This window comes from Rutilus rutilus (genome assembly GCF_951802725.1).
Source record: "Rutilus rutilus genome assembly, chromosome: 1".
NCBI classification, from domain to species: Eukaryota; Metazoa; Chordata; class Actinopteri; order Cypriniformes; family Leuciscidae; genus Rutilus; species Rutilus rutilus.
Window position 1 is genome coordinate 37,759,297 of NC_140209.1, and position 16,054 is coordinate 37,775,350.

At 40.1% G+C, this 16,054-nt stretch overlaps 1 protein-coding gene across 7 annotated transcripts in view; it reads left to right on the top strand.

Annotated features, from left to right (window-relative positions):
* arhgap23a (Rho GTPase activating protein 23a) overlaps positions 1-16,054 on the top strand; it is a 67,974-nt gene that overhangs the window by 42,494 nt on the left and 9,426 nt on the right. For 4 of the 7 annotated variants that reach the window (XM_084388692.1, XM_084388691.1, XM_084388688.1 and 1 more), the window contains exons 4-14: positions 750-842; positions 3,527-3,605; positions 4,066-4,126; positions 6,120-7,839; positions 12,906-13,064; positions 13,519-13,630; positions 13,998-14,037; positions 14,420-14,557; positions 14,776-15,084; positions 15,599-15,660; positions 15,752-15,980. In XM_084388692.1, the coding sequence (XP_084244818.1) occupies positions 750-842; positions 3,527-3,605; positions 4,066-4,126; positions 6,120-7,839; positions 12,906-13,064; positions 13,519-13,630; positions 13,998-14,037; positions 14,420-14,557; positions 14,776-15,084; positions 15,599-15,660; positions 15,752-15,980 (3,002 nt within the window). Of the gene's footprint in view, positions 1-749; positions 843-3,526; positions 3,606-4,065; positions 4,127-5,192; positions 5,282-6,119; positions 7,840-12,905; positions 13,065-13,518; positions 13,631-13,997; positions 14,038-14,419; positions 14,558-14,775; positions 15,085-15,598; positions 15,661-15,751; positions 15,981-16,054 lie in introns of those variants that run through there. The other 3 variants (XM_084388689.1, XM_084388690.1, XM_084388693.1) reach the window with 3 other exon arrangements.

Genomic DNA, 16,054 nt, shown 5'->3' on the forward strand with positions numbered 1-16,054 from the left:
TCTCCACTACAAATAGGAAAAAGAGGCTACAATTTGCACGAGCTCACCAAAATTGGACAGTTGAAGACTGGAAAAATGTTGCCTGGTCTGATGAGTCTCAATTTCTGTTGAGACATTCAGATGGTAGAGTCAGAATTTGGCGTAAACAGAATGAGAACATGGATCCATCATGCCTTGTTACCACTGTGCAGGCTGGTGGTGGTGGTGTAATGGTGGTGGGGATGTTTTCTTGGCACACTTTAGGCCCCTTAGTGCCAATTGGGCATCGTTTAAATGCCACGGCCTACCTGAGCATTGTTTCTGACCATGTCCATCCCTTTATGACCACCATGTACCCATCCTCTGATGGCTACTTCCAGCAGGATAATGCACCATGTCACAAAGCTCGAATCATTTCAAATTGGTTTCTTGAACATGACAATGAGTTCACTGTACTAAAATGGCCCCCACAGTCACCAGATCTCAACCCAATAGAGCATCTTTGGGATGTGGTGGAACGGGAGCTTCATGCCCTGGATGTGCATCCCACAAATCTCCATCAACTGCAAGATGCTATCCTATCAATATGGGCCAACATTTCTAAAGAATGCTTTCAACACCTTGTTGAATCAATGCCACGTAGAATTAAGGCAGTTCTGAAGGCGAAAGGGGGTCAAACACAGTATTAGTATGGTGTTCCTAATAATCCTTTAGGTGAGTGTATTTGTCTATGGTTGTGAACAGGGTTGTGTGTTGTGTGTTTCGTGCAGGGCTTCATCGGAGTTGTCTGGAGCCCATGGACACCATCTTCGTGAAGAATGTGAGGGAGAAAGGCCCCGCCCACCAGGCCGGCTTGTGTACAGGTAAAAGAGAGAAGAAAACTGTGTGTGTGCAGCTGAAATTATATGTTCATAGAAACGACATGACAGCAGACTAATGGCCCGTTCACTCCAATGTTCGCACAAATGTTTGATATGAAGATTCGGTGCAGTAAACATTTTAATTTCAATGAATAGCTGTTAATGTGTCTGTTCAGAGTCAGACTGATACAAACGTCTGACACACAAAAAAATATATATATATGAAGAGAGGTTGTAATTTCCATCTAACTATGATTTGGACATTTGGAAATGTTATCCAGTGTTTTGTTTTGTGTTGAATGGATATGAGTGTAACTGTATGGTGGACTGTAATTGATGGTATGTGTGTCGTCCTGCTCTCTCGATTGCCCAAGACAATCTTTTTCTAAGAGAGACCAAAAAGATTCAACTAAACTATAAAGAAAACTGGCCAACCAATCAGATTCACATTTTTGTTCACATGCCCAGAGCCGCTGGCGGTACATAAAACTAAGACTTGGTGGCCCTCATGAACAGACTTATTTATTAAGAGATAGTGAATAGCAGAGGAAGAATCCAGATCCGGCTCTCTTGTCTCTGTACTCTTGTATTTGTTGTTGTTTTTTAAACATCATAGCAAATACAAAAATCAGTACGAAAATCTGAACGGCCGCTTGAAAACTTTTCTTCTCTGTGACAAGCGAGTGTCGGAAACAGGAATTTGCATAGTTTTTTGTGTACCTGTGTAACCAAGGTATTTTTGCTTTTCTATAAGCACCATCTACTGTCCGAGAATTTTTTTTTTTTTTTTACACATTGGTCTGAACAGACAAATCGCATAATGATGATTGGACCAAATTCAAGTTGGAGTGAGAAGGCCTTGAGTTTTTCAGTTTCACTAAGTTAACTAGGCGGTGCAAATCTCACATTACCCTGAAATTCAGTGGAAAGTCAAGATAACTATAGTTGTCGTTGACGGTTTCAGTTCTGAAGAGTTTTGAATCTACAGTTTACACATTGTGTTTGGTGTGCGTGTACATGGCTTTGCGTGCGTAATGATTTTAGCTTTGATTATACCCACCCGGTGCACTCGTGTGCACACACATGTGATCTCTTGTTATGACTTGCCCATTTAACTCGAAGATGATCTGTTTCTTCTTTAGCGCCCGTCACAGATTCACAGGAATGTGTCTTATTATGTCACTATGCTAAGACATTTTTGAAGCGCCGCTATGGCATGTGGACCACTGTGTTCAGACAAACCGAGAGTGTCTATGAACAGAGTAAATTTGAACTTGAGAAAGAAACCGAGAAACTGTTTTCTTTTCCTGCTGTCATGCAAGAGTGTAGTATGTTTACCATATTTCTTCCAAGTATCTATTCTCCTACACATAAATGATCTCTGATAGATTAATATAGCCTTACTAATTTCAGACACATTATAATGTTTCCTATTACTAGGTCCAGGTTATTATTTTATGTGTATTTTTTTTGCTATTGTATGTGATCATTTTGGTGTAAATTCAACTGAATGGATATACAGTATTTGTTACATGGAGCTAAGAGCAGTTAACTGCATAATCAGATAATACGCATGGGGGCGTGTAGAACTACATGAGTGATCCAAGTCTGCAGAAAATTAGTTTTCCGAGGAGCCCGTGCGCACATCTTCCATGTAAACACGGTCAATGAATGCAACAGATCATGCTCTACCTCTGATTATTGCATTTTAATATGATTGGTAATGGAAGGCTCAGCCTCTGTTGACTCCTCCGACGGACCGCCGCTGGTTGAGTTGATCCCATAACCTAACCCTGACATGAACCCAAAACACACCCGTCATCTAAGGCAAACAGAGTGAACACATGGAATGAGTCGACTTAATCTTTATTATTCAACTGTGTTCTATGTAAAGAATGTTGCGAAGTTTGCTTTTGAAAAATAAACTTTAAAAACACTAAGCCCAATTATAAAATGATTCATAAATTATACTTTTGTAGTAAATAAATACTTTTGTGTTGATGACACTAATAGCAAAATGTACAATATTGTTCAAAAGTTTGGGGAATATTTAAAAAATGTTATGCTCAACTAGGCTGCATTGTATAAAAAATACAGTGGAAACAGTAATATTGTCAAATAGGAGTAAATTTTTAAAATAACTGATTTCTATTTTATTAAGTTTTAAAGTTGTATTTATTCCTTTGATGTCAAAGCTGAATTTTCAGCATCATTACTCCAGTCTTCAGTGTCAGTCATTCTAATATGATGATTTTCTGCTCAAGAAACATTATTATTATTATTATTATAAATGTTGAAAACAATTGTGCTGCTTAATATTTTTGTAGAAACAGTGATACATTTTCTCAGGATTCTTTGATAAATAAAAAGTTTGAAATAAAAATATTTTAAAATAAATATTTTGCTAAATTATATTAATTTCTTTAAAATAAAAACTTACTGACCATAAACATTTGGACAGTTACGTATTTGCTAATGTGTGAGTAGTACTGGTTGTTTTGGTATTAAGTGACTTTAATAATATTAATGTTTCTGCTAAATGACATCCAGTATAATGGAACACATTTCTGGTTTGTAAGGGGTACTTCAGCCTTATTGGTGGCTGTGCACATTAGACAAAAAATCAGTTGGGAAACCCTGCTTTAAATGTTTGCCATATAAGTGTGTTTTTGTGTGTGAATTTGCAGGAGACAGACTGGTTAAAGTGAATGGAGAGAGTGTGCTGGGTAAAACGTACTCACAGGTCATTGCACTGATTCAGAACAGGTGAGCTCCTCAAGTCAAACAGCATCAAATAATCCATTCAGAATACAAAATAAAAATAAATGTTCATTCCACTTTGTTGCGTGAGCTAATGAAAATTAAGTCTAGCCTGGGAAGTAAATGCATATGATGTCTTGATCTACAACATTGTTTAAATGGTTGAGTTTAGAGTTGAACGAACTACATTGCTAAACATTTACACATGAGTCATGTTCATGTGTGAATTTGTGACATACTGCATGTTTTATGCAGCAGGATGACCTCAGGCAGTGTTTGCTGTCTGGACGATTATGTGCATGACTTAGAAAGGTTATTACAGATAATCGGACGGAACTGACCCCAATGTAAAGGGTGGCTTTGAACTCAACCCAAAACTATTAATGGAAACTATAAAAGTTTTCTACTGTAAACACTACATACTGTATATATTCTTATTGAATCTCATGCTCTCTTGTCTTTTCAGTGAGAGTGTACTGGAGCTCTCCATCATGCCAAAGGACGATGATGTGCTGCAGCTGGTAAGTGTACGTTTGAGCATTTTTGCCTTTTCTCATACACCCACTCATATACGTGTACCTAACTGTCTTAAGAAGTGCATATATTATATTATATTATATTATATTATATTATATTATATTATATTATATTATATTATATTATATAACTAAATTGTATAAATTTAATCATTTTAAGATTTTTATTTTTCTTGTTTTAAGCTTAAAATTTTATTCAATTTATGCTTAATCTATTTAATATATGTCTTTTGTCACTTTGGTTAAGTAAATGTATCTTGTTTTAAGGCTTTTTTTATTGTATTTTTTACTGGAGAACAAGGTAAAAATAATGATTAAGAAAATATTTTGTGATGTGAACATTTAGCATTTTTAGAGTATAGAATTTAGGTAACTTCTTGGTCTAGTTTTATTTCCAAAGTATGGCTAGTAAGCCCACAACCTCAAAGGTGTGTTCACATTTCCCACACTTTTAAATGCAAAAGCACGGGTTTAACAACTCGAATATCTTGTAGTAGTCATTATAGAGCAATGTGTGAGTCAGTTGGTTGCTTCAGCAGTGTCTTTGGAGCGCTTTCATGCAAGAACTCAAACATCAGTCATGTCGTAAGCATGCAGACGGTCATACGATTAACACACACAAACATACAAATACTCACAAACATGTATGCATTCTTACAGCGCTCAAACATTCCCACTCGCATATTTTCTTCGGTTCCACAAGATTGGACATGCAACTCACCAAAGGCAAAGGGAAACCTTTACACATGTGTGTGACATACATACACATGCTTTATACACACTTCAATAAATCTCCGTACGAGGGCACTCATGCCAGGCAAATTACCCATATAGCCTCCCAAGGGACCCCACTCCTCCTTACTCCACTATTCTTCCCTCCATGTCTTTCTCTCCTTAACTCTGTCCTTCTACACACCCCTCCTTACACCCGCATCAGCTACATTCCAGAGATGACATCATCAGATATGTGGCCCCTCCCACAGGGTGGAGAGACGATGAGAGAGGGAGAGAGAAAGGAGGGAGTTCAAGAGCGTTGGGTTGGGTAGGGCTCACCATAGACAGAAAGAAAAAAAGAGATACCGAGAATAACAGAGAGACGTGACAACGAGACATGAATTTGAGAAAGCACAAATCAGGACATAAGAGGTAAATTCAAGCTGTTAAGAGAACAATATAAAGAAAAAGAGAGCCGTTCGACATATTTGAGCTTTAAGGAATGTTTCTCTCGATTAGTGAGTTTCAATTCTCTCTGTGTTGGTTGTATTTGCATGTATTAGCAGACTGCATGTACTATGCTGTGTTAGTCGATTTGCTTGTCTGCAGTCAAGACAGCTTTTCGTCAGCGAGCCATGTCTCTGATTTGTTAATAAATTCTTAATGTTGCATATGTTGAGTTTGTGTCAGTGTGTTTTGAGGTTAGTGTTGATGGAAGGCTGGTGCTTCTGGTCAGCTTGACTTCCTCTCTACAGCCACACAGTAGTCACACAAATCTGTTGGAGTTTTGGAGTCAATGTCTTGCACATTATACTGCAAAATATATATTTTTTTTTTCATCAATATTTAAGTCTCAAACATTTTTAAAACAAGACAATTTAATTTTGCAGGTGATTTTCAATGAATATATACATTTCAGTTTTTTGTTTCCTGATGATTTTCAGATCATTGAAGTTACAGTTGCCAAATCTGTTTATTAAAATCATTATATTATTAGCAGTCATCCCTGTCACCTAAATGTTTTTAGATTAGTTTGTGTTAGTGTTTGAAAAGTTGCATAAGCTAGTATTACACTGAAACTCTATTATGACACAATCGCATGATCAGTATATCGTGATGGTGTCTCATTGTCATAGAAATGTAATCTCTATGACCACTTTTTTCTACAAACTTTTCACCTATACCCCTTGAGGACTTTCTCACTCTCATTAACTTCAGCCACCCCTTTATGTTCTTCTAGAATTAAATAAGTTGTATTTCTCTCTTTCAGGCATATTCCCATGATGCCTACCTAAGAGGGAACAATCCATATACAGGAAAGGCCCAAAATCTTCCTCCACCACCCCCTGTTCTCTACCCTCCACGTACAATATCCCAGCCTCCTGAGGGGTACTCCCCCTCCCCTGCCCCAGCTTCCTCATACATGGGGCAGAACCAGCTGGATAACTGGAGCCGCTGGCCCGGCTCTTCCTCTGGTCCTTCTCCGCCCCTTGACAACCGGACAGTCACTTCCAGCAACGCTGTCTGGGCAGCTGAGGGCAGGAACTGTGAGCCAGGAGGTGTTAGTCACAGTAGCCCTGCACACCGAACTGAGGAGATCCAGTATGGAATGACTGACAGGGGACAACAAGCAATCGGACAAATGAGAGGACGTTCACACTCATCATCTTCCTCTTCAGGAGGAATTATGAGCCCATTGCATCATGCTCATTTTGCCAACCACAATGTGGGTTCTGCCATGGGGCATACTGGAGGCCGCAAGGGAAGCCCTTCTCAGCCAACATCAACACCCCCATCCAGCCGCAGCGAACATACCCAACAAGCCCTTTCCAACTGGTACTACAGCCAGGTACCAGGCCGTGAGCGAGAACGGGAGCGATCCAGTTCTCGCTCCATGCTCCCACGCCATAGGAGTTTCTCACAGGACCGCCTGGGTGAGCTTGGTAGGGCCAGGCGTTCGCAGCAAGCAGGCTTTCCCCACAGTGCATCACAAGACACATTGCTACTGCTTCAGCAGAGCTCTGCAGCGTACGCTGATCCCTACTGGAACCAAGGAGACTGGCATGGCGAGCATGCGTATGGACAGCACCCATCTGCGGTGGGCTATGGGCACAATTCCTCCGAAAACCTTCTAGCAACCCGGTACGGACACACGGGACGTTCACTGGAAACTCTCGACAGAGCTGTGGGGATTCTCTCACCACGAGTTGAAAGATCCACTTGGGTCCAGCAGCCCCCAAACAGAACTGAAGGATATCCGAGACGTGGTAGGCATTGTGGGCAACACGCAGAGTCACACCAACAAAAGCAGCCCCACCAAACACAACACCACACACCCCAACACCATCAACACACACCTCAGCATCAAAACCTCACACATGCAGCACACCAATACTCATCTCAGACTCCACAACCTCAGCAGGCAGCTCCACAGGCAAGACGCTTGCCTTCTTGCCAGAGTCTAGATGAGGAGCCGATTGGCTACCGTAGCTACAGCCCCTCTTTCAACCGCAAGACTGGCCGTATCTTGCAGCAGGCCCAGTCATTTAGAGACCCCTCTTATACAGGTCCACGCCTCTGGACTCCCACACCCAAAACCAGTCCTCCAGAGGGACTTCCGCCCTCGGCCGCTTCTTCCCCAGCCCTACCAACCACCTCCTCTACAACTGCTATTCCCACCCCCCCTGAAGGACAAGACAGAACTTACCGACCCACTAATCATGACAGAGGGGCAGGGGAACCAACAGGTGAAGTCCAGACACAGGAAGTAGTTCTGAGGCAGAAACCACCCACTGGCCGCAGGGGTCCGAACACCCATCGACATCCACATTACGCCATAGCACTTGACTCCAGTGACCCTCTACTCTTTACCTCTGACCCTACGGAGCCCCCTGCCAAAGCAGAAAGTGCTATTTCTCATCGTCGCACGAATGGAAACCTGCCACCACTATCCATAGAGGATGACTCCCTCGCGTCGATTCCTTTTATAGGTAAGTCCCTACTGCTCAATGGTTTCTTTGCTGTCATGTTCTCCATTTCGTCTTGTATATTCTTGTCTTTGCTGCAGAATACTTCACATATACAAACTTGTTCCGTCCGTCTCTCGGTTTATCTTTTCCCATCATTTGCTCACTCTATCCTGCACATGGTTGTTATTGGTTGTCATAAGGAAACTGATTAACTATCCAGACACCATTAAAATAGACTGATGGGAATGTTAGAGAATGACTATACTTGTTTTAATAACTCACAACCCCGCTGGTCTTACCCTTCATTTCCTATGTCTGGTGAACCAATGTGCATGTCTATGCATTAGGTAAGGCTGGAATCTCCCATAGTCAGCCCGACAATATTAGTTGTCTGTGGCTGAATCAGACTTACTGGATTTAAATTAGTCCTATTTTTCTTTCTTCCTCTTCTTCTATTTCCACTTTTCCAGTGCCTCACCCAATTCCATCCCGTTTCTACAGTTCTTTGCATTTGGTAGAAGCTTCTATCCAAATTGACTCTGGGAAATTAACCCATAAACTTGGTGGGAACACTATGAAGCTTAAGGATTTGATATCCCCAGATGTTAGTTAAATCTTACACAAACAAATTAAAGAGACACTCTCAATTGGGGAAAAGGCTAATAAAGTAAATAATGTCTCAAGTTTTCTTTTAAAGGTAAGGTAAGTGTTAAGTTAGGGTTAATTTTACAGTAATTGTGATTAGTTTTATTTGAAAACAGCAGATTTCTGTGTCTGTAGTTTGTAGGTTCGATCTGGCCTGTTGCTCAAAGTGATCTTGTCTCTGCTTGCCTTCATTACTAAACCATAGTGCAAGAGGAAATCTGAAACAAAATGGCTGGTTGAATGCAAAATATTCAAAACAAACTGTGATAGACATGTAGACACCAAAACTCTTACTGTTAAATGTGCTACACGGTTATATATGGTTGCCTATGAATCTCTGTTTCCTCTAATTATATGTTTATAACACAGCTGGATTCAAGTGGAGTGCTATTGATTTAGCAGTTTCCTTAAAAGCTTTCAGTTGGTCATTTGCTTTCCTTTAACATTGCATTAGAAGTTGTAATGGCAGCATTAGAACAAAACCAATTCATTTTAGGGCTATTTCTTAGTGATTTTCTAATTGTTCTGTCATTTCACTGCTGGACATATTTTATGATCTGTTGTCTGTTGATTGCATAAGCTGTTGTGAGTGCAGTGCTTTCATTCCTGATGAAGGTTAAGCCTATAACCACTTTGCTTTGCATAAAAGTGCCCCACCTTTAGCATTTAGCACAGAAGAGAAGCACGTTCCTGCTAATGCACACCTGTACAGCACAACATGCCCCTCGCACAGAGCTAGAGCCTTCAGTTTGATTACATTTGTTTTTATGATCTTCCTTACACTGTGTTTGTGTATATTTAGGATTATTGCAAGAATGTAACTACATATTTATGATGGGAGCAAGGGGGCGTGTCCCAGGTCCTGTTTTAGAGATTGATGAACGCAGAGAGGCATAACAGACTTTTAAACAGAGAGAACCAAACTGAAACTAACAGAAATGCCCACAAGCTGGGACATGTTACACCATACTGATAAAAACACAACGGACAGTCTGTCTTGCTCTACCTGCTATGTCAGTGGAGTTGTTTGTACTAGACCTTCTCTTTATTGATTTGGGGTGAATAGTTCTGAAACTACGTTATTGTGTTGGTGTAATTGGATGTTTGAAAACATTTGATATTCATTGCGTATGGCCATATCTATATATGAATCTACGGCACATGCAACAAACTAAAAGCCTATTCACGCCATGTCTGCATTTTCAGCGCCTATTTTAAAATTAAGAAGATTTTTGTCATTTTTATTAATCTTGTGAATTAATTTTGAATTCATGGGTTTATATTTTCAGTTTTAAAGTTTTAGTAATTTTGTCCGTTTTTTATTAGTTTTTTTTTTTAAATATGTCAATATAGATTTTATTCATTTTTTTATTTCAGTTTGAGTTTGTTATTTTTTGTTCGTCAAGTTAAATTAAATGAAAATTAGAAATGTAGCTGGAATAAAATAAGCTTTATGTTTTTTTTACGTTATTTCAGTTAACTTTTTTAAGTGTTTTTCATGATTTTAGTAAACTATAATAACCCTGGTTATTGCATAGCTTATTTAACATTGCATAAAAAATAACACAGCTAAATTTACTATTTTCTTTAAAGAAAAAACATTGGCTTTTAAATATCATTATTCATTCCAGCCCACATAAGAATAATACTCCATCAATTTGTATCACTTCATGAACACATTTTACTAAAACTTATACTGTTCATGGAAATCTCCAGTTCATTCCTATTGGAGGTTCTGTTAAGCTTGTCTCTGTTAGCAACAGTAACCGAGGCAGGCAAAGCTTAGTGAAGGGTCAGTTCATTCAGGTATCCAATATTTTTTCAGAGGAATGAGGAAAGTTTGAAGTTTGTTTTGGAGTGAATATAGTTGTTTCACCTAGTGTGTACCTTTTGCTTTGTTGCATAAGACTTGTACTTTTTACAGTTGTGTGATGAACTGAGAATGGCAGAAGGAAGAGTGGCAGGGAGCAGAGGTTTTGGGGTTAGGGGTGAAGGACACACACATACACACTCTCTCACATTCAGATATTACTGGACACAATCGACACACTCAGCTCTTTCTGCCCTCAATGTGGTCATTGTGTCTCCAATAAAAAGGGGAGGAGTCTTCACTCCACCAACCATTCACACACTAGCATGCTATGCTATAAGCTAACTCACCAGTCTCCCTTAAAGCCCAACACATTTTTTTGGGGAGAAATCCCTTCTCATCACACTTTCTCTCGGATTACAGTGTTGTCAGGCCTGGTTTCATTTTGATTTGTGACACTATAAAAGGAAACCTCACCATGTTAGTATTTGTGTTCTTCACTCTTTGGTTATGTCTATAGAATGGCCAGTGAGAGCCCGCTGGAGGTTATTTACAGCATCTCATCTGAACCTCAGAATACGACAGTTGCATGTGACTGATGTTGAAGCAGTACAGATGGATTCTGTATGTGCTAGTGTTGTACTGTATGTCCATGAAGTAGACTCTATGGTGTGTGTGTGTGTGTGTGTGTGTGTGTGTGTGTGCGTGTGCTCATACTCGGGCTTCAGTAATGAGGGCCTTTGTTAAACCCACAGAGCAGCTATTTCTGCCAGTGGCTGGAAAACAAGCACAGTCCAGATTCCACATCCTAGATTGGGAATGTTTCCGCCCCTGCTCCCTTTCTAGTGTGAGAGAAAGAAACAGTAAAAAACTTCAGAGAATCAAAAGAAGGATTCACTTGATTTAAGAAGACATTTCATTGCAGGTCGGTTGATGTGTTTGTGATGTAATCAATGTTAAAGTGATAAATTGATGAATGTGATGAATAAGAAGGAAAGGAGTGGATTCATATGGAGTCAGAAGAGATGGATGACATGAGATAAAGATAGTCAGTTACACTATTATGATTGCTTTCAGAAACAAGAAGGTCTATATTAGACCTGGAGAAAGCATTCTGTTTCATCTCAACCAGGTTTTATTGATTTAGTCACCTGAGCTAAATGTCATGTGATTAATTAAGCAATAAAATGACATGATGATAAGACTGATTGGTCGATGACACCACAAGAGCACCTTTACTTTTACTACAATTGAATGATTGTCAATGAAGAACGATGCTCAGATGGTGTAGCCAGATCTACCTGCAGGGCCCTGTTGTTTAGAAGGATCAGGATCATTTCTAAAATCTTGTTTTGTTTTGTTTTTGGATCAAAGCTATCCAAATAACCACATTTTGATATATTCCAGATTAAAACCAACACTGGATTGCATGATTCATTTCAGAATCCTTTTTTTTTTCTTTTTCTTCTTCTTCTTTAAACAGCCCATTTTGAAAATTTGATCTAGTCCTGTGGCCAAAATCTGATCAAATTACTTGTGCGCAGGTGCTAATAGGACCATGCTATCCAACCAAACCTTGACTTCTTGCTTAGAAACCCTGTTGTTCAGTGGTGCTTGTGCGCTGCTGCCACCTGATGGTGTGGATTGGTGTTGTTGCTGGTGGTTTGCCGGTTGGCAGAATCTCCTTAGTCACTGACATACGAATGTTCTGCCAAATTGTGTTTTTGAAGTGATCATGTTGCCCCTGGAGGGCCAGAAAAACCTGACACAGCAAGCAAATGCCTTGAAAACTTTTTTTCAAAGACTTCATTTAAGGTGCCACTCATCTTACTTACACATGGTTATGTGTGATTTTGAGGGGGAAAAAAGACTTTGACAAGATGTATCTCTTAATGTGTTAGCTTAAAACGGTTAACGTTTTTCTTAGAATAGTTTGCTATAAAAGCATACCTGCAACAACCAACCACTTCCTATCAGTCACATACAACACTGAGCACTAAGCAAGAACTGAAACCACGTGGTAATACAAAGAGGACTTTTACATCTCATTTTCACACTAAGCACATTTCATGGAGGGCTACGAGTCAGGTACAAAATGCTGTTTGATTATTTATTTATTCTTTCTCTTTTTTCTTATTTTAGCTCTCATCGCCATTCGCCATTTGCTTTGTCATGTATCACATACTTTAATGTTTTTAATTTAGCACATGACCAGTGGGTACACACAGATACAGTACGTACAATAGCTTCTCCTTACCTTCTTCTCTCTTTATTATTATTTGTTTAATGTTGCGTATGAGTGTGTAAATCAAACCTCTCATTAGGTTGTGCAGTAAATTGAGTGTTTGGAAATTCAGTTTTATACATAACATTTATATGATCTATATTTCTAGAGAGGAAGTCTCTCGTGTTTTGGACTATTGTGATATCCGAATATATTTGAATTAACTGTGCAACACCATTTTGCTTCCCCTCTAACCTTTCCTTCCTTTGTTTTTGTTATTTTTGGTTTGCCTTGTTTCAATCTTTCTCCTTTTACCAATATAACTTTCTTTTATTCTTGTCTTCCGTCTTTCCTTTTTTCCTTCCTTCCCCTTTTCCTCTCCTTTCCTCCATTCCACTCCTCCCACAGATGAGCCGACCAGTCCAAGTGCAGATCTGCGGGCACGTCATGTCCCCGCCTCCTCCGTCGTGTCCAGTGGCGGTATAAACTCCGCCCCTGCTGTGGCCACAAGCCCCGCCTCCCCAACCTTCACCTTTCCCCTCAACCGCCTTTTCTCCCACGGCAGCAGTGAGTGATCCAGAGAGAAAGAGAAACACTGTTACTACTAAATGATCAAATCAATGCCTGGAACTGTACATGAAAACATGGCAACAAAAATGTTATGCAAACATTCAGAAGCTGCATGCGATCGCCGTAGAGCTCCCCCTACTGCATGCGTAGTCACACCGAACAAATAAGTCAAATGTATGTGTGCATGCCGTACTGCATACTGCAAAAGTCCACGTGATCGTTCGGTAATGCCCGTGCATTGTGTTCACCGCACTTTACTGAGACTGTGCTGAAGATCACCTCCTTCCCACCTCCTAATCTGATTACTTCCTGTGTCCTACCCAACTCCACACTAACTGTCCTACATCAACTCTCTCTCTCTTCTCCTGTATAACAGCGTTTTGTCATTTTCACTGTTTGTAATGAATGGATGTCTCTCTCTCTCTCCCTTTCTCTCTCTCTCCATGAGCAGGTGATGCCAAGTCTAATCGTCGTTCTTCTTACCTGCTGGCCATCACCACTGAACGCTCCAAGTCATGTGATGAGGGGCTTAACGCATATAGAGAAGAGGGGCGGGTCTTCTCGTAAGTTTTGGGACTTTACTATTAGTATTATATAAAATATTAAAGGCAGCTTTGCACAGGTGTTTTAAAGGCTGCTCTGTGTTAGCTCAAAATTCTGTGTAAAGATGTAATGCTGCATAAAAGCCAGATTAAATTGTGTCTACTCTGACACACCTTAGCTCCTAGTATAAAAGTATACTATTAAAATAGCTGTGTAAATGCATTTCTGCCACCTCAGAGCAGCATGAAAGAGTCTGTGTAAAGACACTTCACAAGTGCTTCTGTGCCACCTTTACAGTGTAAATTTGGCATTAAATACTAATCACACCTCAGTAAGGATGTTAAATGTTTTACTTTTAAACACACTCTCATTGTGCTCTTTCAACAGGAGGCTTCCAAAAAGAGTCAAGAGCTTTTTCACTGAAGGGGTGAGTTTTGGTGAAACCAAAGTTTCTTCTTTCTTCTATATATATATATAGTCATTTAAGTGATATGTCAGTAAATATGTTAATGGATTTGTACTATACTCAGTATGAAATAAATATATTTTAATAGGTTTTTTTTCCCTAGGGAAATTGAATTTTTAATTATTACAAATTATTTCTTTGTAATAACATGCATGCACAGATTAATCAATCTCAACAAGATTAAGGACATGCATTAAAAAATAAAAAAGTCTCTTTTTTGTTTCAAAACGTAAAAAATGTCTACAGCTTTAAATGTTCTCTTCCTGTATTCTGGTTCTTTGTATACTGTAGTTCCATGTCAGTGTCACATTTGTGTGTATCTCTGTCCTGTGTCATGGTTTAGTCTCTAGACAGTCTGGGTGCTGCTGAAGAGGCTCGCTCTAAACGACACTCTACCTCGGAGCTGGGCAGCATCAGCTACAGTGACGTGAAGAGGGAAGGATGGCTCCACTTCAAACAGATCCACACTGAGAAGGGCAAGGTAAGAGAAAGAGACCGCGAGATTAGGGTTAGTTTATAATCTGGGAGAGCAGTTATTAGTGGTTTAGATAAAGATGTGGGTTGGCAACCAGAAGGTTTTTGGTTCAAACTCGACATGCTATAAGTAGCTTGGGATAAAAGTGTCTGCTAAATGACTAATTAGTTACAGTACCTGTATGATCTGATGGATGAGATTTGTCTTTTCTCTCTCTCTTGCAGAAGGTGGGTAGTGCCATCTGGCCATGGAGGCGGGTGTTCTCCGTGCTTCGGTCCCATTCCCTGTTCCTCTACAAAGACAAGCGAGAGGCAGTTCTCAAAGGGGCGGCGCTGGGAGGCGGGGCCGACGATGAGCAGCCAATCGGCATCCGGGGCTGCCTTGTGGACATAGCGTACAGCGAAACGAAGCGCAAGCACGCGCTGAGGTTGTCCACGCAGGACTTCTGTGAATACCTGCTACAGGCGGAGGACAGAGAGGACATGCTGGAGTGGATCAGAGTCATCAGAGAGAGCAGCAAGACTGACAATGAGGTGAGAGTACGATAATGATGTTGCATAGAGGGCTTAAACAGAGTGAAATGGCAAGATTCAATTTGTTTACGAATGACACTGGTTTTTGAGGTTGTCATTGCCAGTATAGGAACTAATGCATGTTGACACGGTGTTTGTGTTTGAGATCTGCTTCCTCTCTTACTGCCGTTCACTGTCAGCAGGCTTTGCTTTCACTGCCAGGTGTGCTAATAAATGTGAATATGGTCATAATACATTCATTTTATTTGATTTATTTTGAGTCATGAAGTCTTTCCAATTATGTTGTTTTATTTTAGTAAATGAAAAAGTTTTCATTTACCTTTTGTTGTAGTTGTCATTACTGATAACAACACTGTTTGTTGGTTGATTTCCCTGAAGAGTGAACACACTGTGGCTTTGTGGTTTGCACAGTCCAACATGGCAACATTAGCATGGCAACGTTAGAGTTTAGGATGAGACAATTATTTATTTTTCCAATGAAATTGAAATGCTCCTTTGTCATGTTTGTCTGTAGGAATTGGGTTTCTCACGACAGGCTCTCATAAGTAAGAAACTTAATGACTACAGGAAGCAAAGGTGAGATTGGAGACCATTGTCAACACTTTTTTTTACATTTTACTATTCCAAAGTCAAAATGATCCTTTTCCTCTTGTTTTCCCTCCTTTAGTCCAACGGGTAATAAACCAGACTCCTCACCCAGAGTGCATCGAATGACATTTCTGCTCAGTAAGCAAGACAACAGTGCACCTCCACGTTCCCCAAAACACGAGGCCAAAGATGAGAGCAGCCCCCCTAAATCTCCTTGGGGCATAAATATAATGAAGAAGACTAAGAAGGCAGGCCCTAAAGCCTTTGGGGTCCGTCTAGAGGACTGCCAGCCTGCTGCCAAAAACAAGGTGTGTGCTTTTTGCGGTGTGCTGAATGTAGTTCTAATGCTTACTGGTTACTTTATGTTAGTATGCTTTAATGT